This window comes from Salminus brasiliensis, chromosome 24 (assembly GCF_030463535.1).
Source record: "Salminus brasiliensis chromosome 24, fSalBra1.hap2, whole genome shotgun sequence".
NCBI lineage: Eukaryota > Metazoa > Chordata > Actinopteri > Characiformes > Bryconidae > Salminus > Salminus brasiliensis.
Window position 1 is genome coordinate 4,809,073 of NC_132901.1, and position 25,806 is coordinate 4,834,878.

Below are 25,806 nucleotides of genomic sequence, written 5' to 3' on the forward strand. Positions count from 1 at the left end.
AACTACTCAACCCTGCTCAATAAGTACTAAGCAAAAGTTTACCATACACCAATTAAATAAGAGCAATTTACATAGCAACCTCAGAATTCCTCAGCCCGCCCCCCTCGAACTGAATCCCTCTTAAAGGAGCACACATTTGCAAAAATCAGGCGTCAAATCAAAGGGCTTCATTAGTTGCCTCAGGGGTGCTTCAGGTAAAACCAGGGCCGGCCCGAGCTTTTATCAGGGTTCATACACTTTAACCAGGATTCCAGGATTCCAGGACTTTCCAGGACTTTCCAAGAAATCCAGCACCCCAAATTTTTCCTTTATATGTTTACGGGAAAGTTTGGCCCAACCACGACCAAAACTGTGCATGGTCATATGTGCTATATATTATTATATAAAATGACGACAGTAGCTCATTACAATATTTACCATTGACTTTTAATTACTTTTCTCAATGTCGTTACTTTTCAAGAACTACTCAGTACTGGATTTTAGCATGTTTGTTTTCCATGACTTTCCAGCTTTTCCAGGACCTGTATGAACCCTGCTTTATGGGACCCTAAGCAGGTTTTCATTTGGGGATCCCCCCTTACCACCACCATACCACCACCACTGTCTGTGTAACGTACCCACTATCGTTAGCATTATTATGTAATTAGCTTATATCACACCGGTGTCATTCTGGCTATTGTTTTTAACCTAACATGAGGAGCAAGCTCACAAAAATGATGTAATTATTTTTCACCTTTAAATACAGAGAGGTGTCATTTTATAATATTTATATATAATTACTATAATAAGTTGTGAACAGATGTGCAAACGGGAGGCGGAGCTTTTTTTTCTTCCTTAGAGCTATTTGTCGAGAAAGAGATATTGTGCAATACGCTGAAGCGTCCGACCTAGCACTGGTGTGCCAACTATGAAAATAAATGTATATAAAAATGTAATGTTGTCTTATTATTTAATGTTATTTGTCAAATATGTATATTTTTCTAATAAAGTCTTGTAGCTCTTGGGGCCCCCCTGGTGACGCTGGGGCCCTAATCAGCGACGTAATTGAAGCATGCCTTAGGCCGGCTCTGGATAAAACACATCAAATACCTGGACTGGCTCGGGAGGGGTTTGTTGGCTGTGAGGTTTGACTGCATGTTAGAAATATGGCCGATTATTTCACTGGAAACCTGCACAGTGTGTGGAGGGCAAGACGGATTCAATAAAGTATCAGGAAATCCTAGAAAACGTCCCCAAAAAAGCATGTCTTCTGTGCGGAAGCTGAAGCTTGGACGTCACTGGACCTTGCAAAAGAACAATGATCCCAATCGTACCTCAAAGTCCACCTGAGGCTTGGTTTCAGAAGAAGGTTTTTAAGAAGGTGGATGTGGTGCGCAAACCTATGAATATTAGTGAACTGGAGGCCACTGGCCATGAGGAATGGTCTTGGATTTCTCAGGAATGCCATCAGAAGCTGGTGGGTTGAATAATTCTGAGACTGCAGTCGTCGCCTAATTACACCCCTTCCATTCTATTTCTACTGGTTTTCCCTGTAAATGTTAGAGAGAGCCTCCAGGAAAGTGTTTCTCACAGAGCCCGACCACAGGGTGACTACAGGGGTAATCAGCCCAGACTGATAGATTAGACCTAGCTCCTCTGTATCCAGTTATAGCACAGTCCTCATCTCCTTCATAGTCATTGGGTTCCCCCTCCCACCAGAAGCTGAAACACACAGAATCAGACTGTTCACTATTTCACATCCAGATCTACAGCGAGAGCTACAGTGAAGACCTGCATCAGTTCAGTGGTCTCTTACTCAGTGGTCAGTCCTGAGCCGTCCACCCATTTCCAGAGCCCCTCTGTGCGTTTGTCACTCAGACCAATCCAAGCTTCAGTGCTGCCAAATTCTTTATTGATGAACTCCTGAAATCCAGCACAGTGTGACATCATGTTAACAGATACAGCTGGAGAAGAGTCTCTCTCTCTCTCTCTCTCTCTCTCACCTGTTCCTCTCTGCTGTTGATGATCACCAGGTCTCCTCCCTTTTCTGTGCAGGTCTTTCTGTTCTCTCCCCAGCTGTTCTTCATAGCAATGATGTAATACATGCTGGAGTTGAAAAACCTCCATCCTTCATCAGCGACTAATTGCTCTTTTAAAAGAGAAAGTGATGCGTTACGCAGTTCAGGTCAATTGTGGGGAAGTCAGTACACTGCACAGCACAATAAAGCTGGGCTCTCTGGTCTAGTGAGGATGTTCTGGTGTTGGGTTCCCCTCCCAAAATGGTAAGAGCAGATGTACAGACGTTTGGGTGGGTTTTTCAAATTTAGTGCCTATTTAGCCCCTCCTCCTCCTCCTCCCCCAGTGATGACCACACCCTCTAACTGAGCACAGCACCCCCCCCCCCCCCCCCCCCCCACTGTAAGTTTATTATCACTGTGGTTCTAATCTATATCAGTGGATCCGCTGCCGCTCTGGAAGCTCTACACAAGGTTAACAAACATTTGTAGTGAGTGAATAAGCTCTGCTCTTTCTGAAGAGGATGTGTTACAGTTCCCAATAATCAATCATCAATAATCACTTACTCAGTTCAGAAAGCCTCTTCTGCAGCTCATCTCTCTCCCCCTGTAATTGGTTTCTCTCTGCAGTCAGCCTGGTGTTACTGGTCTGTAACTGGTCTCTCTCTTTAGTCAGGTCAGTGTATCTGGTCTGTAACTGGTCTCTCTCTACAGTCAGGTTGCTGTTGCTGGTCTGTAAGTGGTCTCTTCCTTTAGTCAGGTTGTTGTTGCTGGTCTGGAACTGGTCTGTTTCTGCAGTCAGGTTGGTGTATCTGGTCTGTAACTGGTCTCTCTCTCTAGTCAGGTCAGTGTATCTGGTCTGTAACTGGTCTCTTTCTTTAGCTATGTTAGTGTATCTGGTCTGTAACTGGTCTCTCTCTACAGTCAGGTTGTTGTTGCTGGTCTGTAACTGGTCTCTCTCTTTAGCCAGGGAGGTGTAACTGGTATATAACTGGTCTCTCTCTTTAGTCAGGGAGGTGTAACTGGTCTGTAACTGGTCTCTCTCTTTAGCCAGGTTGGTGTTGCTGGTCTGTAACTGGTCTCTCTCTACAGTCAGGCTGGTGTAACTGGTCTGTAAGTGGTCTCTTTCTTTAGCCATGTTGGTGTTGCTGGTCTGTAACTGGTCTCTCTCTCTAGTCAGGTCAGTGTATATGGTCTGTAACTGGTCTCTCTCTCTAGTCAGGTCAATGTATCTGGTCTGTAACTGGTCTCTCTCTCTAGTCAGGCTGGTGTAACTGGTCTGTAAGTGGTCTCTTTCTTTAGCCATGTTGGTGTTGCTGGTCTGTAACTGGTCTCTCTCTCTAGTCAGGTCAGTGTATCTGGTCTGTAACTGGTCTCTCTCTCTAGTCAGGTCAGTGTATCTGGTCTGTAACTGGTCTCTCTCTTTAGCCAGGTTGGTGTTTCTGGTCTGTAACTGGTCTCTCTCTTTAGTCAGGTCAGTGTATCTGGTCTGTAACCGGTCTCTCTCTACAGTCAGGCTGGTGTATCTGGTCTGTAACTGGTCTCTCTCTTTAGTCAGGTCAGTGTATCTGGTCTGTAACCGGTCTCTCTCTACAGTCAGGCTGGTGTATCTGGTCTGTAACTGGTCTCTCTCTTTAGTCAGGTCGGCGTAACTGGTCTGTAACTGGTCTCTCTCAGTGGTCTGGTTGGTGTATTTGCTCTGTAACTGGGCTTTCTCTATATTCTGGTTGGTGAAATTGGTCTGCAGTCGGTCTCTCTCTGCTCTAAACCTGAGCTGCTGGGCGGTTATGGCGGTCAGCAGGAGGACACACAGCAGCCCCAGGCACACTGTAGCCAGTCTGTAGAGTCTGTACACAGTGATTTCTCCTGTTGGTGAAGAAAGACTAATTACAGTACTTGATCTTCTCCTGGTGAAGTGCTTTAGTCTCATTTATCTGTACATTCACAGCAAGCATTTCACATTTAGGGTCAACACAGCATAAACAGTGAAGAAAGTGGGAGTGGGGATTGGACTCCAGACCTCCACTGGGACTCTCAGAGATGTGAGCATTAATTCAAACAGCCTTGAAGGAAACCAAACACAGGCGGTTCTCGTAGTCGGTGTGTTGGATGTGGGCGCCTTTGACATGGGCAAATTCCATGACCAGATTACTGGGTCTGAGCATCTCCACAGAAAGGCTTGTGGGATGCCCCAGTCTGCAGTGGTAAGTACACCAACATTAGTCCGAGGCTTATTGACGCGCAAGGACAACAAAGGCTATCCTGGCCGGCCCACACTAACAGATGGGACTGGACCAATGAAAGCTCCCACACTGGGCTCTTACAACAAGCTGCAGACCTGGAACTTCCAGAATGGAAGAAGCTTGCCTGATCAGATAAGTTATGTTAAAAAGACATGTTTTCTTTAATTGTTTAATGAGCTGTGTGAAGGAGGTAGCTAAAGATGCAGGTGTATGGAAGCATACGGTCATACAGGTCTACCAGCAGTGGCAGAAATTCCAGTCTACAGGAAATTCTTGAGCAGAGGTGAGCAAAGGCCTCCTGCATCTTTCAGAAACTGGTTGAGGGGCTCTGACCCCACAGGTATTTATAGCCCAATTTACAAGAGCCCGAAGTTACAGCCATCTTGAACAGACAAGTTGACTTTTTCTCTGTTGATTGTTTTCCTCAAAAAGGCTTTACTGCTGATACCTGTGTGGCGAAATCGAAACCTCTCCTTCTGGCTGCCGAACTCTGAGTCGGGGTCATCGTCTGTAACAGTATCGGTGCCATCATAGTCAACCATCAGTAGCACATCTAGGTCTCCTCGTTTCAGCTCCCCAAGGCAGTTCATCTCCTCATTACGGACATTCTGAGACATCTCTATGTGGCAGAGAGTTAGAAAGAGTCAGGAAACTCTTCTGAGATGATGGGTCAACTGTGGTCATACAGGGATGCAGATGGTCAGCATGTCATGACTGAAACAGGCCCAAAGTTTGCCAAAAGAACCTCCCCCCACACCAATACACCACCACCTCCACCAGCCTGGACTGCTGACACATGCCAGGTTGGATCAGTGGATTCATGCTGTAGGACAGCGTAGGCCACTGGGGCTGGAGTCCGGCACGGTTTACTGATTTCCTTGCTCTAACAGACGTAGCATTGCTAGTGCTATGTTAGGTTAGGGTGGATTAACTGGCAGTAACAGACCCTCCAGGACTGGAATTGCCCATCCCTGCTGCAGTGGCCTGTTGGCACTGCGGCCTCAGCTTTCTGTTCTTAGCTGACAAAAGTGGCACCCAACACGTCTTTTACAGTTGCTGCCCATTGAGATGCCTCGATGCCCCCTCTTGGACATGGACTTCCTTCGTCTTCCTTCTCGCTCGTTCTGCTTCTTAGTGGTGGGCTTTCTTTATTACACCATTCTGAGTAAAACCCCAGGAGATCATCAGCTCTAGAGACACTCCAACAGTCAGGCCCTCTGACACCAACCATGTGTCATGCTACGTTCAGCATCCCTAAGATCGCATCCCTCCACATTCTGATTCTGGGTGATGTGAACATTATCTGAAGCTGCAGGGTCCTAGATTACGATGGCCTTCTAATGTTTGTGGTATTAGGTGGAGCCTATTTACTTATTTTAGTATATATTTAGTAATATTCAGTTTTAATATCATCTGAGGTCAGAAAACCCTAGTTTAGCAATAGGTCTATTAACTATTAGCTAGAACCTGGAGCAGAACAGTGGGGAACATCTCACCGGGCTGTCAGGGCTTGACTGAACACCGTCCTCCTGTTTAACCAGGTTCAGATGGAGCCCCTCAGGGACCAGGAGCTCCGCAGCAGACCCCTCAGACTGAACCTGACAGATAACGGAGACATAGCGGTAGAAGCAGGCTGGACACCCAGGTTCAGTTTTGAAAAAGTTTAGAAAGGCTCTAATACTTACCAACACGAGGGTGAATTTTGAAGCAGAAGAAGTGAACTCTGAACCAGAGGGGGAGGAGGAAGAGGAGGAGGAGGAGGAAGAGGAGGAGGAGGACCCGCTGGAAGAAAAACAAGTGAACCTTAGAACCGAGTTCAGTTGGTTGCTCATAAACAACGTCCTAAAACCTGTAAAATGACATTTTCTAAATGTTGGAGGAACAGAGAGATCAAACTAGCATCATTATATCTGCTCTCAATTCCCAATCTTTCCATTTCTCCCAGTACGTTTTTAATCGCTGCAGGGACCGTCTAAAAAGTGCGGCCAATGTATAAAAACGTAGATCACTTACAGCGACTAACCTTAACAACTTACTGTACTCTATTTCTATTTCCTTCTATTTTTTTTTTTTTTTAGCACTTTTAACATTTATTTGCACGTAGTGAAGTTTTTAAAACATAAATAAAGACCTCAAAATTACTTGTAGTGGGCAGACACAGAATTATTTTTTTAATCAAATAAATTGCTACATCTTTATGACATATACATGTAAAATGTAGAGCATACCTGATAAACATACTACAACAAACTATTAGTTTGCGAAAATGTTTTTTAGTTGAATTTTAATTATTTTTTTCAGATGTTAAATTGCTATGTATAGATCTAAAATCACCTGTAGTCTACAGAGACACATCTGATACACATACTATAACCTTTAGTTTAAGACATTATGTCTCGGTTGAATTGTAATGATATTATTATGTATTAAATTGCTCTTCGTTTTTATACAATGCTCGAATTTTTGGAGACGGTCCCTCTTGCTGCAACGATTCCGGCTATTCTGACTAAATGTACTAATCACGCTGATTGATCTACGTGGCCAGGTTGGTGATGCTGGTTAACCAGCTTGCTCTCTTTTTTTAAGAAAATGTCCCCCACTTTTTGCCATACAGCATGCAGTGGTGAGTCCTGTAATGCGGTCTGCAGTGGTGAGTCCTGTAGTACAGTCTGCAGTGGTGAGTCCTGTAATACAGTCTGCAGTGGAGAGTGCTCTAGTACAGTCTGCAGTGGAGAGTACTCTAGTGCAGTCTGCAGTGGTGAGTCCTGTAATACAGTCTACAGTGGTGAGTCCTGTAATACAGTCTACAGTGGTGAGTCCTGTAATAAAGTCTGCAGTGGAGAGTACTCTAGTACAGTCTGCAGTGGTGAGTCCTGTAATACAGTCTGCAGTGGTGAGTCCTGTAATACAGCATGCAGTGGTAAGTCCTGTAGTACAGTCTGCAGTGCTGAGTTCTGTAATAAAGTCTGTAGTGGTGAGTCCTGTAGTACAGTCTGCAGTGGTGAGTCCTGTAATACAGCCTGCAGTGATGAGTCCTCTAATAAAGTCTGCAGTGCTGAGTCCTGTAATACAGTCTGCAGTGGTGAGTCCTGTAATACAGCCTGCAGTGGTTAGTCCTGCAATACAGTCTTTAGTGGTGAGTCCTGTAATACAGCCTGCAGTGGTGAGTCATGTAATACAGCCTGCAGTGATGAGTCCTCTAATAAAGTCTGCAGTGCTGAGTCCTGTAATACAGTCTGCAGTGGTGAGTCCTGTAATACAGCCTGCAGTGGTTAGTCCTGCAATACAGTCTGTAGTGGTGAGTCTTGTAGTACAGTCTGCAGTGCTGAGTTCTGTAATAAAGTCTGTAGTGGTGAGTCCTGTAGTACAGTCTGCAGTGGTGAGTCCTGGAATACAGCCTGCAGTAGTGAGTCCTGTAATACAGCCTGCAGTGATGAGTCCTGTAATACAGTCTGCAGTGGTGAGTCCTGTTATACAGCCTGCAGTGGTTAGTCCTGCAATACAGTCTTTAGTGGTGAGTCCTGTAGTACAGTCTGCAGTGGTGAGTCCTGTAGTACAGTGTGCAGTGGTGAGTCCTGTAATACAGCCTGCAGTGGTGAGTCCTGTAATACAGCCTGCAGTGATGAGTCCTCTAATAAAGTCTGCAGTGCTGAGTCCTGTAATACAGTCTGCAGTGGTGAGTCCTGTAATACAGCCTGCAGTGGTTAGTCCTGCAATACAGTCTGTAGTGGTGAGTCCTGTAGTACAGTCTGCAGTGCTGAGTTCTGTAATAAAGTCTGTAGTGGTGAGTCCTGTAGTACAGTCTGCAGTGGTGAGTCCTGTAATGCAGTCTGTAGTGGTGAGTCCTGTAATACAGTCTGTAGTGGTGAGTCCTGTAGTACAGTCTGCAGTGGTGAGTCCTGTAATACAGCCTGCAGTGATGAGTCCTCTAATAAAGTCTGCAGTGCTGAGTCCTGTAATACAGCCTGCAGTGGTTAGTCCTGCAATACAGTCTGTAGTGGTGAGTCCTGTAGTACAGTCTGCAGTGCTGAGTTCTGTAATAGAGTCTGTAGTGGTGAGTCCTGTAGTACAGTCTGCAGTGGTGAGTCCTGTAATGCAGTCTGTAGTGGTGAGTCCTGTAATACAGTCTGTAGTGGTGAGTCCTGTAGTACAGTCTGCAGTGCTGAGTTCTGTAATAAAGTCTGTAGTGGTGAGTCCTGTAGTACAGTCTGCAGTGGTGAGTCCTGTAATGCAGTCTGTAGTGGTGAGTCCTGTAATACAGTCTGTAGTGGTGAGTCCTGTAATACAGTCTGCAGTGGTGAGTCCTGTAATGCAGTCTGTAGTGGTGAGTCCTGTAATACAGTCTGTAGTGGTGAGTCCTGTAATACAGTCTATATTGATGAGTCCTGTAATGCAGTCTGTAGTGGTGAGTCCTGTAATAAAGTCTGTAGTGGTGATTCCTGTAATACAGTCTGGACTGCAGTGGTAAACCTGTTGTGAATGGTGCTGTTGGACACCTGGTGGTTGATGCTGGCATTGCAGATGGAGCTGGAGGTTTAGGATAATTAGTCAGATGGGGTTTCTTCTTCATACTGTGCTTAAAGTCTACTGTACCGTGTTTTTCACGATGTCCTGAAGGAACCTTATTTGGTTCCTCACTCAGCACTTCTTTGGTGAGAAGCAGTGACAGTAAAGTTGACAATGGCCTGGACCTGCACTCATAGCTTAACCACAGGAATTACAGGTTAGGTGACCTGGACGACTTCCTTTTCTGACAGCATCACAACAGGTTACTTCCCTATTTGATGGCTCCACATTACTTATACCACACTGTCCCAGTCAGACCAGCAGAGTGGTGTGGCATTTACAGGCAGAGGGGCACATACCCACATTCAGTGCTTCGGTGAATCGTTTACAGATCAAAGATGTCTGAAGATGTGATCTACTGTAATAGTATCAACAGACGAGAGCGGGTGGAGGGGGTGAAGCATATATATGAGAATGCAGACAGAGGTAAAGGCCTTGAGGCCAAAAGAGAGAAGGAGGACACCGGAATACAGAAGGACCTACAAACACAAAACGCAGGTGGGACTGAAACTTTTCTCTGTATTTCTAGAAGACATTTGTGTGAATTCTTTTAATGGATCTTAATTTAAAGGATCTTATAGTTGAGGTCTGACGGCTCCTTCAGACTGTAGAATCTAATTCAGACTGTGGGACCTAATTCAGACTGTGGAATCTAATTCAGACTGTGGGATCTAATTCAGACTGTAATTACTGCATAATTCATAGTGGATATTGAATGAACCATATTTGTTACTGAATAATTCATAGTAGATACTAAATAGGTTATCGTAGTAAATAATTCATAGTAGTTAATAATATATAGTAGATACTGAATAATTCATAGTAGTTACTTAATAATTCATAGTCGATACTGAATAAGTCATAGTACTTAATAATATATAGTGGATACTAAATAATTCATAGTAGATCCTGCATAATTTTTTAGCAGTTAATAATTCATAGTAGACACTGATAATTCATAGTAGACACTGAATAATTCATAGTAAATAATAATTTATAGTAGATACTGAATAATACATAGTAGATACTGAAAAAGTCATAGTACTTAATAATTCATAGTAGACACTGAATAAATTATAGTAGTTACCTAATCATACATAGTAGATATTGAATAAGTCATAGTAGTTAATAATTCATAGTAGATACTGAATAATTTGTAGTAGTTAATAATTCATAGCACTGTCAGGCCCTCGTTATTGTCATATATATACTGAATTAGTAGTTCTGGAAGCATTGATCTTAAAACTCAAATAATAGGTGTTAAAATAAAAAGCCTACACTTCAGGGCTAATGAAAGGAAATAATCACGGGACAGTGACTTATAGGATAGCTTCTTGTAGCACTGCAGTTTCATGAATCTGGCTCATAGTGAGGTTCGGGGTCCATGTTTACATTCTGTGAAGAAGTACTGGAAGCTGTGTGGCCTAATCTTGTTAGTGAATGTTCACAGTGATACGGGTAGGGCTGAAATTAGGTAGGACATGCTGAAATCCCTCAGAGCTCAAAATTTAAGTTTGACTAATGAAAATTAAACCAAAGAAAACCTGCATTTGTATCCATTCACGTCTAGGAGGAGATGTGATCTACTATAACATCAACAGACGAGAGCGGGTGGAGGTGGTGAAGAACATATACGAGAGTACAGACGTGTTAAAGGCCAAAAGAGACATGGAGGACACCAGAATAAAGAAGGACCTACAAACAAAGATCACAGGTGGGACTGAAACTTTTCTCTCTATTTCTAGAAGACATTAGTGTGAATTCTTTTAAAGGATCTTATGGTTAAGGTCTAACGGCTTCTTCTGAAAAAGATGCTTTTAGACTGAAATGGAAACATCAAATATTTAACATCAGTGGCATGGGATCTAAATCAGGCTGTGGGATCTAACTCAGACTGGGATCTAAATCAGACTGGGATCTAAATCAGACTGGGATCTAAATCCGACTGAGGAATTTAAATCCAACTGTGGGATCTAAATCCGACTGTGGGATCTAAATCCGACTGAGGAATCTAACTCAGACTGTGGGATCTAAATCAGACTGTGGGATCTAAATCCGACTGAGGAATCTAACTCAGACTGTGGGATCTAAATCAGACTGTGGGATCTAAATCAGACTGTGGTATCTAACTCAGACTGAGGAATCTAATTTAGACTGAGGAATCCAAATCAGACTGTAGGATCTAAATCAGACTGTAGGATCTAAATTAGACTGGAGGATCTAAATCAGACTGAGGAATCAAACTCAGACTGTGGGACCTAATTCAGCCTAATTCATAGTAGTTACTAAATTGTCAGCCATGAGACTCCTCTGCTGCGTTCTCTTCACTGGCTTCCTGTAGCTGCCTGCATCAGATTCAAAACCCTGACGCTGGCCTACAAAGCCAAGAACGGACCAGCCCCTCCATACTTGATGGAGGCATACTTGGCATCGGTCAAAAGCCGATCCGCACCACGAGCCCTTTGCGCTTCAAGTACGTCTCGGCTCGACCCGCCATCTCTCAAAATCCGCGGAAGACAAGCGTCCAGGCTTTTTCTATCATGGCACCAAAGTGGTGGAACGAGCTTCCCCTGGGTGTCCGAACGGCCGAGTCGCTCGCTGTCTTCAAACGCAGACTGAAACCCTCCTCTTCAGACAATACTTGGATGATTAGAGTACTATGGTCACCTTATTGTATTGTGTTTAGTAATGTCTAAAGCTTAGAGGTATCTTTGAATTATTAGTCTATTCTAACTAGCTAAGGTTTTCTTGGGTAAATAGCAAAGCACTTTGTAAGTCACTCTGGATAAGAGCGTCTGCTAAATGCCATAAATGTAAATGTAAATTAGTAGTTATGGAATCGTTGGTCTTAAAACTCTCATAATAATAATAAAAATGATAATAAAAAATAAATCACTGGCACAGTGAATAGAAATAGCTTCTAGTAGCACTGCAGTTTCATGAATCTGGCTCATAGTGAGGTTCTGGGTCCATGTTTAAAATCTGTGAAGAAGTACTGGAAGCATTGTGGCCTAATCTTGTTAGTGAATGTTCACAGTGATACGGGTGGGGCTGAAATTAGGAAGGACATGCTGAAATCCCTCAGAGTTTAAAGAAAGTAATGGAAAATAATCCAAAGAAAATCTGCATTTGTATCCGTTCACATCTAGGAGGTGCTGCTCCATGGAGCAGGTTCTACAGACTGACTGCAGTGTTTCTGGGGCTGCTGTGTGTTCTCCTGCTGACTGCCATCACACTGCTGTGGATCAAGTTCAACAACCTGACTGCAGAGAAAAAACAGCTTCAGACCAGTTACACCAACCTGACTGCAGAGAGAGACCAGTTACAGACCAGTTACACCAACCTGACTATAGAGAGAGACCAGTTACACACCAGCAACACCAACCTGACTATAGAGAGAGACCAGTTATACACCAGATACACTGACCTGACTGCAAGGAAAGACCAGTTACAGATAGAGAGAGATGAAGTCTTGAGGGGGCTTTCGGTTCTTGGTAAGTGAATATTTGTCTGTTAGACTCTCAGATCTACACGTCCAACACTTTTGGCATAGTCACCATCAAGCCTCACACTATCATTACGGTTTCTAAATTGAGTCCACACCTTCTGCAGTGGTTGGAATTCTTCTGCACACATTTCCCAACACAGTCCCACAACTTCTCACTGCTGTTAAGATCCGGTGACTATTTAGCTCCGGTAATTTAAAGGGAAGTCTTCATAACAGTGTTTAGAACTTACCCACATGTCTCCATCTTTCCTCTGAACAAGGATGGCGTTACTTCAACTCCAGTCTTTACTTCATTACAACTGTGAAAAATAACTGGAGTCAGAGCCAACAGGACTGTCAAAGTAAAGGAGCAGACCTGGTGATCATAAACAGCAGAGAGGAACAGGTGAGAGAGAGAGAGAGAGAAAAGGAGAGAATATGAAAGAGAGAGAGAGAGAGAGAGAGAGAGAGAGAGAAAGAGGGAGAAAGATGATGCCATTCTTACCCTGTTTCTCTTTATACTGTGCTCCACAATCACAGGACTATATCAATACAGCATTCGCCAGAACTGAAACTTGGATTGGTCTGACGGACATTCAAACAGAGGGGGTCTGGAAATGGGTGGACGGCTCAGCACTGACCACTGGGTAAGAGACCACTGAACTAAACTCTGATCATGGTCAAGGTCTAGATGTGAAATAGTGAAGATGTTCATTATTGTGTGTTTCAGGTTCTGGTGGCCGGGGGAACCCAATGATTTAGCAAGCAGTGAAGACTGTGGTATAACTGGCTTCAAGTATTCTACATCTGATACTTTAACCTGGGCTGATTATCCCTGTGAACATAGTGTAGTTGGGCTCTGTGAGAGAAAGCTTTAGTGAGTGTTGGATTTGCTTTTGAGCAGAACAGCACGAGTAGCCCAGATTTCATTTCTAAATATGTGTATAGAGCTTCGCAATAACTCATGAATGAAAAAATGAATTTTTCTTACTTGAGTGGAACTGGTCTGAATTCTTTGTTACTTCAGTGATTAGACATTACATCTCGAGTTCTGTAAGGAAACATTACTCTGGTGTAACGTTTGAGAGCTGTGTATTTTCTTGGGGATCGTGTGAGGAGAGCTGGAGCAACTAGTGAAATTAGTTTAATTCATTTTGTCTTATAAACTGTTTCCTTTCCTCTAACATTTCTCAGTACTTTCATTGTCCTATATTCATTTCAGACCAGAAAATAACAATGTAATAACAAATGTAATGCTAACTTGTATGCAAACACTAGCAAGCTATCCAGATACCATAAGTACCAAGGCCTAAACTAGACTAATACCAGCCTGGTATTAGCAAACTAACTTCACTAGCAAGCTGCCAAACCTTGTTGCTTAGCTAAAACATTTCTTAACAGTATCATAAATATCCAGGTGATCTGATATTAAATTACAGATGTTTTATGAAGTAGCTTCTCAGCATACAGGGCCTCTAGTCTTTTGAAAGCTTTCTTGTCAGCTAGCTAAAGTTGTGCTAATTTTCCTGTCAGTTTTGGGGTCTAGGAAGGTACTGCTGACTGAAACAGCCTATGTTAATTATACAGTCCATGTATCTGTCGTATGACAGAGGACTAGTACTACTATTAGTATGTAGTATACATACTACCACTAGTATGTAGCCAGCAGTATGTGTCTGTATGTTCTGCACTGGATGAAAATGAAAAAGCTGATGAATAAAAGTGTTTTCTCTTAAAAGTCTTTTGGCTAAACATTTGATACCTAGCTCTAATTATTCATATTTCTTAATTATCTGGTTACAGTTTAAGTTTTTTTCTCAGCTGAACATGTACACTGTTAATGTGGTTCTCAGTTTTCTGTCTAAAAAAGTTATAAATTACTTTGAACAATTTCACTTCAGTAAAGTAGGATTTAGTCACTTGCAGAATATTCATCAGTAAAATGTGTTGGAAATTAAGAAATGCTGTTGTAATCAGTTAGTTTTACAGTGTTGTTTGGAAGGATGGCTTAAGATCAGTGTACAGTGGTCAGAAAGACGGTCACGTCTGGCTGACCATTTCCATCCCTCTGCTTTTAATAATAAACTCTATGTTTAAAGGGCCTTTGTTAGCCAAATGTTACACTAGGGATGTAGCGGAATACTGGTATGGTAATCAGTATTGTGTTAAAGTGGTAGTGGTCAGCTAATGGTTGTGGTTCTGATGATTCCTACAAACCTGCATCACCTTGTCCACTGACGAGGTCAGCTGAGCTTTTGTTTACAGGTGGTATTTTGTTATAGTGGTATATTGTTGTTGTTGTTGTTGGCTAGTTCCAGAGTCTGCTTCCTTAATTTACTGTGAAAAAGTATTTGCCTTCTTCCGAACTTCTGTTTTTGCAAATTTGGATCATCCAACTAATTTAAATATAGGATACAAACAACACAAGTAAAGACACAAGAAGGTGGGTTGGGTTTAATTTTACTAGACACACAGAGCAATGATTACTAAAATGCTTGATGAATATACCCAGCTAACATGTCCATGAGGGGCCCTGTATGGGTAGTACAACTGGGAACCACATATGGGTGCCCACCAGGGTCAGCGATGGGACGAGGAGGGGTTAAACATGGGCACCATCTGGGTTGGCCCATTTGGAAAGCCCAACTGGGTCTCAGTAACAGCACATGTACAAACCCATTCAGAGACCATGCCCTCTTAGAATCCACTTAGCCCACGTTCCACCAATGGGAGCCACAATGAGCATGTTGTCTGAGTAAACATCAGTTAAATAGAACCAGTCTGGCAAGGTGGAGCAGGCTAGAAGGCCTCAAAGAGCAGCACATGATGCCTGGTTCTGAAGAGTTTGGAATACAGATGTGGAACAGCATCATTTTAATCTACCAGTCTGGAACAGGTTACAAAGCCTCTGATAAGGCTCTGAGACTTCAGTGAATCAGAGTGAGAGACATTATCCACAAATGGAGAAAACATGGAACAGTGGCGAACCTTCGAAGGAGTGACCAGCCAACCAAATTACACGAAGAGCACATCGACAACTCGTCCAGGTCATTCACTTGCCTCAGTTTAGGTCAATGTACAGGATTTCACAATAAGAAAGACACTGGGCATGATTTATTAATTCTTAAAAACTGAATATAAGTATAAGTAGATTCATTTTTTACATATTTGTAGTATTTTAAACCACACTGTAGAAGTTACCATATGAAGTTACCATATAAAAAAATAACATGGAGAGTGAATCCACAAATAACTACAGTTTCTCATTAGGGGTATCAGACTGGGGTATCAGACCCTTTGACTAACTGTTCCCTACATGTTTATTTTGGAAAGGTTCATTGACTTCATATGATGGGGAAGGTCAAATAAAATAAATAATTAAGTAACTCATGCCCTCTGCTGGATATACATATAGTATTACAGATCTGTAGGATATGAATGTTAAGCTTCCTGGGCTATGAGCTCCTTTAAGCAGCTGCCCTGCACTCTGAAACCAGGTAACAGGAGTGGTGAAGGTCAAGTTGAGGTCTGGAAGGCCAAAAAAACATTCAGAGAGAACTGCTATGTAGCATTTGGCAATCACTGCAATCAAACGACCCCTGTAAGAGGGAGGTGAGACCCCCTGAGACTTGCAGGTGTTTTGGCCCACTCCTCATGAGCAAACTACTCCAGTTGTCTCAGGTTTGAAGGGTGCCTTTTCCAGACGGCATGTTTCAGCTCCTTCCAAAGATGCTCAATAGGATTTAGGTCAGGGCTCATAGAAGGCAACTTCAGAATAGTCCAATGTTTTCCTCTTAGCCATTCTTGGGTGTTTTTAGCTGTGTGATTTGGATGATTATGCTGTTGCAAGACCCATGACCTGCAACTGAGACCAAGCTTTCTGACACTGGGCAGCACATTTCTCTCTAGAATCCCTTGATAGTCTTGAGATTTCATTGTACCCTGCACAGATTCAAGACACCCTGTGCCAGATGCAGCAAAGCAGCCCCAGAACATAACAGAGCCTCATCCATGTTTCACAGTAGGGACAGTGTTCTTTTCTTGATATGCTTCATTTTTCCATCTGTGAACATAGAGCTGATGTGCCTTGGCAAAAAGTTCCATTTTTGTCTCATCTGTCCATAGGACATTCTCCCAGAAGCTTTGGGGCTTGTCAACATGTAGTTTCAGTTAATTCCAGTTTGGCTTTTTTATGATTTGTTTTCAACAATGGTGTCCTCCTTGGTCGTCTCCCATGAAGTCCACTTTGGCTCTAACAACGGTGGATGGTGCAATCTGACACTGATGTTCCTTGAGCTTGAGGTTCACCTTTAATCTCTTTAGAAGTTTTTCTGGGCTCTTTTGTTACCATTCGTATTTTCCATCTCTTTGATTTGTCATCAATTTTCCTCCTGCAGCCATGTCCAGGGAGGTTGGCTACAGTCCCATGGATCTTAAAGTTCTGAATAATATGTACAACCGTAGTCACAGGAACATCAAGCTGCTTGGAGATGGTCTTATAACCTTTACCTTTAACATGCTTGTCTATAATGTTCTTTCTAATTCTTCTGGTCCATGTTAAGTGTGGTACACACCATGTCACCAAACAGCACAGTGACTACCTGTTGCCCTATATATAGGCCCACTGACTGATTACAAGATTGTAGACACCTGTGATGCTAATTAGTGGACACACCTTGGTTTAACATGTCCCTTTGGTAACATTATTTTCAGGGGTGCCATCATTTCTATCCAGGCCTGTTTAATGAGTTTACTTTTTAAAATAATTCAGTTGAAGCATGGTTCAAAATCAATTTCATAGATTTTTTTTTTATTCTTATTATCAAATTCAAGTTATTTCTGTGACCATTGTGGGTTTTTCTTTCATTAACAGAGGGGTACCAACAATTTTGTCCAAGTGTGTAGGTGCCCACCTGGGTCAGTGAAGGTATTTGAGTCTTTGGTGAAAAAATGATTCAGTCAAATGAAGACAGAGTCTGAAGATATGCTTTGCCAGTTTAATGATGGAAATATGCTGGTCAAAACAAGTTTTGATGATGCAAAAAAATGATGAATCACAGGATACAAATCAGGTTCAAAATCTGTTTGAGGAAATACAAAGTAAAAAATCAAGAAGTCTGGCCTAAGCCAGAGTCAAAAGCAGAACTTCCATGAGGAAGAGTTGAGCTGAGAGAATTTTCTAAGTATCGGCTGTCAACTTAGAAAGTGCGTTCAGTCTCAAGTCATCAGGCTCCGCCCCCAGTGCACTTTTGCTGGAGGTTTTATACCCTAATGGGTGAGGTCGCATCACCAGTGCCCTGCTAGAGGGTCAGCATGACATTTAAAGATAAGTGTCTTCTCAGCAACCTTCGTCCTGAATGTTCAGTACCTGATACAACTATTACAAACAATACCTAGCGATTAAAGGGAAGAGGAAAGGATGGAAAGATTTATTAGAGATTGTGGAATGTACACATGTGAGGGTGGGGGTTGTACTGATTAGGGCGGGTGTTGTAGGCCTTTCTTTAGAAGTGTGTGTGTGAAGGTGTGTTATCTGTGTGGCCAGTGAGTATGTGTATGAGGCTTTGTAGGAAAGGAACAGTGTGTGATCGATCTGTCTTTAGCTCTACAGCTGTATGCGTAAGCATGATAAAGCGGATAGAGTAAGGTGTCAGCTTGTTCCTCTGGGCCTGCTGGAAGACAAAAACTTTGACACATTGGATTCATTTCAAATGAACTAATACCACATTAAAGTTATATCATTGTTTAAATGGTTCTAAATATGATTGTAAACGATTAATATATATGATTAGCAACTGATTATATAATATTGTGAATAAGTAATGAGCTAGGATGGATGTAGACCATGCATTTTTCTCTTACAAGGGGTTAAACATGGACGCCATCTGGGTTATGGGTCTGGGTCTCTGGGTCTCAGTAACAGCACATGTACAAACCCACTCAGAGCTAACGTAAATTATCCCTATTAAGCAAACAAAGAGCAGTGAAACCATGAAAAACCAGGAAAAAACAGTAAACGGTCTGAGGAAGAAACAGTAGGAGGAAGTAAAACCCAAACGGGGAAGTCATTCTTCTACACTGGAGAGTAGAATCAGGATGAACATTTGAAATAACAGTGGTGTGGTCAAAAACCCTCAGATCAGATGAACAAAAGATGGTGAGACAAGTTCAACCCTGGATCTTAATCTTCATTTGGCTGAAGGCACCGGCCTGAAGCTGGAACAAGCGATGGTCAGAGTGCGGACCTTCCCTTTTAATGTGTTTCTTATGCGGAACTGATACAGACTGATTAGTTATTCTGTTATATTGTGTTATATTATTGTGAATTAATTATACATTACATTCATACATGCAAACCCATAATGGTCAAAAAGGTGGCATGCTAACAGTGCTGAGGCCTCTCCTGGTTCTGTGTGTGTTTGAGGCCACAACTAGACATGTTCTCTGGCAACATCCTCATCCACACCCACATTTATAAATATGTACTCAGTACTATTCAGACTCATCTAGCTCATCCCTGTTCACCACTTCATCCACTGCACTCTGTCTAGTCTCACTCAGCACTTCTTTGGTGAGAAGCAGTGACAGTAAAGTTGACTTCGACTGTGGATGTCCCAAATAGCCAATGGCTTGAATCTGCACTCAAAGGTTAAACACAGGAATTAGAGGTTAGGTGACCTGAACGACTTCCTTTTTCTGACCGCAGCACAACAGGGACTTCCCTATTTGATGGCTCCACATTACTTAAACCACACTGTTCCAGTCAGACCAGCAGAGTGGTGTGGTATTTACAGGCTGTGGGGCACATACCCACTTTCATTGCTTCAGCAAATCATTGACAGGTTAAAGATGTCTCGGGGTAATTCTGAAGATGTAATCTACTGTAATAATATCAACAGAGGAGAACGGGTGGAGGTGGCGGTGGACATCTACGAGAGTGCAGACGGTAAGGCCAAAAGAGAGATGGAGGACACCAGGATACAGAAGGACCTACAAACAAAGATCACAGGTGGGACTGAAACCTTTCTCTGTATTTCTAGAAGACATTAGTGGGAATTATTTTAAAGGATCTTATCGTTGAGATCTGACCTTTCCTTCTGAAGAAGAAGCTTTTAGACTGAAATGGAAATGTCTATCAAACATCAGTGGTTTAGGATCTAATTCAGACTTCCTCAGCTGGACGATCATGGGCAGTCTTGCATTCACTACGTTTTAGTGGCAGACTGATAAATCTTCAGCAGGCCAAAGAGAGAGAGAGAGAGAGAGAGAGAGAGAGAAAGAGAGAGAGAGCTCTTGTCCTTCAGATCTCTTGTCAATTTTCTATTGAGATAAAGTCCATAAGTACATTTTTCCAGTGAGTGACACTAATGGTATTTCTTGGTTTCCAGTATTCTGTTGTTGTCTTCTGTCATTTTGAATGCTGCTATGTCTCCCAGCAGGCAAAGTAATGGTGATGCATAGATAGGACTGATCAAGGTGTGAAATAGAAGGATGATGTCGTCTTGATCTGCCCCTCTCTCTGCTCCAGTTTAACCTTTAAAATCAACCAATCAGACCCCTCCCATCATAGCTCCTTCAGAAGCACCCCCCCCCCCTGAAAATTCATGCATACACATTGCCAAGGTAACAACACTGGGCTTACACACCAACAGCTAGTAAACAAAAAACAGCTTCCAAAACATCGCTATCAGCTTCCAAAACATCGCTATGTTAACGTGCAGGCTAATGGCCTTGTCGAACATGCTGGCACCATTGGCCTGCGTGCTGACACCTAGGTAGCAGTGTTGGATGAGGAGGTTGTCAGGGGCACTAACACCACAGAAGCGATGTTAGATGTCAGTGGTAATGCTGTTGACAGTGAAAGCAATATTTTTAAATCATATTTATTTATACTCAATCGACACTTAGCATGAACAATATCGAGCTCTTAGTGGCTCAGAGGTCTTATATGCTACCACTGAACCTGAATCCAGAGCCATGCCGCTTTGCCATTATCCTAGTGATCACTATTAGAACATGCTCCCTCCGGGTGGGTAGATGGCGCTCCCTTCATCCCTTCAGGAGTTTAAAAGCGATGTTGGCCGGCACAGGCGTCTGTTAGCCTCACAGTAACAACATGTGCAACAGGCTAATATGCCAATATGGCTTTGAAGAAAAATAAATCCCTTAAAAAGCCTAGGGCCCACACTTATTATCAAAGCCCCACCAGTAATAGTCCCACCAGTTTGTACAGAAGTCCCCGTAGTTTCACTGAGTAATACACCTTAGCGTGTAACAAGCGTTTCTACGTTAGGAGGATGGATGGTGAATGAGGCCCATTATTAGTCACTCTTCACAGTAATATGGGTAATGGCTGAATTAGGTAGGACATGCAGTATTTCCTCAGTGAAAATTAAACTTCACTCAATTTCTGTTCACGTCTAGGAGGAGACGCCTTATGGAGCAGACGCTACAGACTGGCTGCAGTGTGTCTGGGACTGCTGTGTGTTCTCCTGCTGACTACCAACACAGTGCTGTGGATCAAGTTCAACTACCTGACTGCAGAGAGAGACCAGTTACAGACCAGTAATACCAACCTGACTGCAGAGAGAGACCAGTTACAGACCAGTTACACCAACGTGACTGCAGAGAGAAACCAGTTACAGACCAGATACACCAACCTGACTGCAGAGAGAGACCAGTTACAGACCAGTTACACCAACCTGACTAGCAACAGGAACCAGTTGCAGAGCAGGTACAACAGCCTGACTGCAGAGAGAGACCAGTTAAAGACCAGTTACAACAGCCAGACCATAGTGAATGAACAGTTACAGAGCATTTATACCAACCTGACTGTAGAGAAATACCAGTTACAGACCAGGTATGACAGCATGACTGCAAGAAGAGACCAGTTACAGATAGTGAGAGAGGAAGTCTTGAGGGGGCTTTCGGTTCTTGGTAAGTGAATATTTGTTAGAACCAGTCTGTTTGACTCTCAGATCTACAGCACACATCAAAGTTAAAATTCCTCCTCAAGCCTCACTAATGGTTTCTTTAAATGATCTAAATTGAGTCCACACCTTCTGCAATGGTTGGAGTTTTCTTCTGCACACATTTGATAAACACAAGCTCTCAGTGCTGTTACACACGTGGACAAAATTGTTGGTACCCCTTGGTTAATGAAAGAAAAGTCCACAATGGTCACAGAAATAACTTAAATCTGACAAATAAATAAATAAAAATGCTATGAAATTAACTATGCTATTAACCAATGAAAGTCAGACATTGCTTTTCAATCATGCTTCAACAGAATTATTTCACAAAATAAACTCTGAAACAGGCCTGGACAGAAATGACTTAATATTTTGTTGCACAACCTTTTGAGGCACTCACTGTAATTAAACGATTCCTGTAACTGTCAATGAGACTTCTGCACCTCTCAGCAGGTATTTTGGCCCACTCCTCATTAGCAAACGGCTCCAGTTGTCTCAGGTTTAAAGGGTGCCTTTTCTAGACGGCATGTTTCAGCTCCTTTCAAAGATGCTCAATAGGATTTAGGTCAGGGCTCATAGAAGGACACTTCAGAATAATCTATTACTAATAATCTATTACTCTTAGCCATTCTTGGGTGTTTTTAGCTGTGTGTTTTTGTGCATTATCCTGTTGCAAGACCCATGACCTGCGACTGAGACCAAGCTTTCTGACACTGATGTTCCTTGAGCTTGAAGTTCACCTTTAATCACTTTAGTTTTTCTGGGCTCTTTTGTTACTATTCGTATTATCCATCTCTTTAATTTGTCATCATTTTTCCTCCTGCGGCCACATCCAGGGAGGTTGGCTACAATCCCATGGATCATACATTTCTGAATAATATGTGCAACTGTAGTCACAGGAACATCAAGTTGCTTGGAGATGATCTTATAACCTTTACCTTTAACATGCTTGTCTATAATTGTCTTTCTTATCTCCTGAGACAACTCTTTCCTTCGCTTCCTCTGGTCCATGTAGAGTGTGGTACACACCATATCACATAGCTATACCTATATAGGCTACATATATATATGTATGTATATATATATATATATATATATATATATATATATATATATATATATATATATACTGATATATATGATTACTGATTACAAGATTGTAGACACCTGTGATGCTAATTAGTGGACACACCTTGATTTAACATGTCCCTTTGGTCACATTATTTTCAGGGGTCCCATCATTTTTGTCCAGGCCTGTTTAATGAGTTTACTTTTTAAAATAATTCTGTCGAAGCATGTTTCAAAATCAATGTCAGATTTTATTTTCATAGAATTTTTAGTTATTATTACTTTTGTCTGATTGTCTGAAGTTATTTCTGTGACCATTGTGGGTTTTTCTTGAACTTCCCCATTCCTTAAGCCGGGGTTACACTACAAAAATTTTACCCTGATTTTAGCCCTGATTCCAAGTGTATGCTAGCTGGCCCTTGTCTGCAGACTTTTCAGTCAGTCTGATTTTTTGGCCTGCTTATCTCGTTTCAGACCAGTTGAAGTATATCAAACATGTTGTTTGATTTTTTTGGCCTGACTCTGAGCATAACCTAGTGGTGTATATTGGTCAATAACTCAGTCTGAACAAGTCTATATCCAAAGAAAACTAAGAATGAAAAGGGACGTTTTTAGACAGTTTCTTATTTTAAGTTTCCGTTCCACCTTAAATGATGCAGAAGCTATATTCTGAAGCTAATACACGTACGATACTGCAGCACCATTTAAGGTGGAATGGAAATTGGTATGAGAAGCCAACACCTGATTTGTACGTAGGGTAGCAACCAATATTTGCTGTGCTACTCACCTACACCTCCCTCTGCAGTCAGTACAGGCCATGCTGACCCAATCTTCCCACCCATGACTTCACCCAAAGCCGGTTTTTACCTTTCTTTAGTTTTAGGTTAGTGTCATGGTGGTGCGAATCTGCGTCTCCATTTGGTAACATTTGGTCAGGTCCAGCATCGTGTAGTGGATGATCCCTAATTGTTTTTGTGAAATTCAGCAAAACCTCAGTGGGGAAGTGTGATATATCTAGGCTTTTTACAAATTGCTACATCCTTAAAGGTTGTGTAGTGTACCCAAAGCTTTAGTTCACTCCATCACACATGGCATACTGTCTTCTTGGTGTTGGATGGTTTTGATGGTTATACATGATCAAAATCCAATTGAGCATTCTGACAATATGTAAAAATATAATTTGAAGGTTTGAAGTTTGAAGGTTAATGAATTTGGAATTACTATTTACTTCAACTCATGACTTTGTGTCTTGTTTGGCTTTGAATCCTTCTTCTTGAATTATTTGACTATATAGTTGTTTACATTCTGCCATAAAATTCTTAAAATCAAGATTATGTAAAAACATTTATGGTTGGTTTCCTGGGCAGGGATTAAGTCTAGTCCTGGACTACACAGCAGTTTGAATGAAAAACATAGTCCATCTTAATCCTTGTCTGGACCACCGACATAAAGTCAAACTCAGCAGTACAGCAAATGACAACATGCTCATACAGCCTTTAACACTAAGACCGGGCAGTCAACTTATACAGAACATAATAGCATACCTAGGAGAAGGTAGCCTGGGGGAATGACTACACACGTTTGGTGCATCAGGTGCAATTGGAAAGGTGTTAGCTTTACTCAAAAAGGCTACACTGCACACTATCCAATGTTTTTGCCAATGGCAACCGACTCAATTCCATTGTCCTAAGTCAATTTAAAGATATTGAAAATGATCACAAACATTCATTTAACTCAAAACTGTTGAGGTAGATCTGGCATACATCCCCTTTGAGTTCAAAGTGTTGAGATCATGGGACTACCTTCAAATTTCCACTTTACTGAACTAACTGAGCTGAACGTCTGACAACTCACAAACTGTAGTTCAACCCCCCAAATATGTGTCAATTTGATGAGTTAAGTTGAATGAAAAAGGACGTTATCATGAGATCAAATATTTTACAGTGTAGTTTGTAAGAACAAGAAGATTGAATAACAATGCTGTCATGATGGAGGTTGAACCTACATGACTTCATAATAGAACTTACCCACATGTCTCCATCTTTACTCTGAACAAGGATGGCGTTACTTCAACTCCAGTCTTTACTCCATCACAACTGTGAAAAAGATCTGGAGTCAGAGCCAACAGGACTGTCAAAGTATAGGAGCAGACCTGGTGATCATAAACAGCAAAGAGGAACAGGTGAGAGAGAGAGAGAGAGAGAGAGAGAGAGATGATACCATTCTTACTCTGTTTCTCTTTATTCTGTGCTCCACAATCACAGGAATTTATCAATAAAACATTCCTCAGTACTGAAGCTTGGATTGGTCTGACGGACATCCAAACAGAGGGGTTCTGGAAATGGGTGGACGGCTCATCCCTGACCACTGGGTAAGAGACCACTGAACTGAACTCTGATCATGGTCAAGGTCTAGATGTAAAATAGTGAAGATGTTCATCATTGTGTGTTTCAGGTACTGGTGGACGGGGGAACCCAATGATTATGGAAATGAAGACTGTGGTATAACCGGTTTCAAGCATTCTACATCTGATACTTTAACCTGGGCTGATTATCCCTGTGGACATAATGTAGTTGGGCTCTGTGAGAGAAAGTTTTAGTGAGTGTCGGATTTGCTTTTGAGCAGAACAGCATGAGTAGCCCAGATTTCATTCCAGAGCTGCTACCGAGAGAGAGTCGGCATTAACCACTGAAGATTAAAAGAAGAATTTGGACTCAATCCAGAGCAGAAAAGTAAAACTAGCTGGCTGGCTAAGAACTAATTCACATTGACCAATGTTACACCAAAATCAGACTTACCACAAAAGAATCTGCAAAGAAATGTGTACAGAGTGTCTGTTAATGCGAGTAACAGCACAACACCACATGATAAACTAACTGTTAGGACTAGATACTGTTGGGATTAGACATTGGAAAGACAGTTTAGAGCAAAATGAGATTTAAATGGAGCAACCAGCCAGTGGAGGCGCCACACCTGTGGTGGCTTTACATTTGAGAGATGTTATGCTGTCCATGTTTTCTGCGATCATTTGGTTAAACTGTATGAATTCTTTGTTACTTCAGTGATTAAACATGATATCTCGAGTTCTGTGATCAAATATTACTCTGGGGTGAAGTTGGAGAGCTGTGTCTCCCCTTGGGGATCGGGTGTGGAGAGCTGGAGCAACTGGAAACTGCTAAATCTGCCCACCTTCACCAACTAGTGAAATTAGATTCATTATATTTGTTCTTTGAGGTGTTTGCTTTGCTCCAACACTACATTAACTTCAACATTTTCATTTTAGGATGAGAAAGAAACCATGTAGCTTGCTTATTATTTTTGCTAACCATTTGCTAGTAGGCTAATGCTAGCGAGCTAGGTAACCTGTAAAGACACAGGGACACTTTATTGCTGAAATGGCTTTGGATTTATGGTTGATATGAGTTAGCTGGTTGTTAGAACATTTTTATGTTGGTTTATGTGTATTAGGACTTAAA

General features: G+C 42.1%; 2 protein-coding genes across 3 annotated transcripts; one reads left to right on the forward strand and one right to left on the reverse strand.

The window, feature by feature from the left end:
* Positions 1-404: 404 nt before the first annotated feature.
* On the reverse strand, positions 405-6,162 carry LOC140546876 (uncharacterized). Of its 2 annotated transcripts, none has more exons than XM_072670316.1 (7): positions 5,923-6,162; positions 5,734-5,835; positions 4,686-4,856; positions 2,562-3,860; positions 1,983-2,128; positions 1,796-1,902; positions 405-1,701 (listed from the first exon to the last, which is right to left on the reverse strand). In XM_072670316.1, the coding sequence occupies exons 3-7, from the start codon at positions 4,852-4,854 to the stop codon at positions 1,539-1,541; spliced, it is 1,884 nt and encodes a 627-aa protein (XP_072526417.1). In that variant the 5' UTR covers positions 4,855-4,856; positions 5,734-5,835; positions 5,923-6,162; the 3' UTR covers positions 405-1,538. The 2 variants fall into 2 exon arrangements, with proteins under 2 accessions (XP_072526417.1, XP_072526418.1); XM_072670317.1 differs by having other exon boundaries at positions 4,686-4,911.
* Positions 6,163-8,769: 2,607 nt separating this feature from the next.
* Positions 8,770-25,532, forward strand: LOC140546353 (uncharacterized). Its single transcript, XM_072669542.1, has 8 exons — positions 8,770-9,301; positions 10,374-10,517; positions 11,953-12,223; positions 20,818-21,082; positions 24,378-24,512; positions 24,595-24,701; positions 24,785-24,831; positions 25,393-25,532. Exons 1-8 carry the CDS (start codon positions 9,142-9,144, stop codon positions 25,530-25,532), a joined length of 1,269 nt encoding a protein of 422 aa, XP_072525643.1. The 5' UTR covers positions 8,770-9,141.
* The last annotated feature ends 274 nt before the right edge of the window (positions 25,533-25,806 follow it).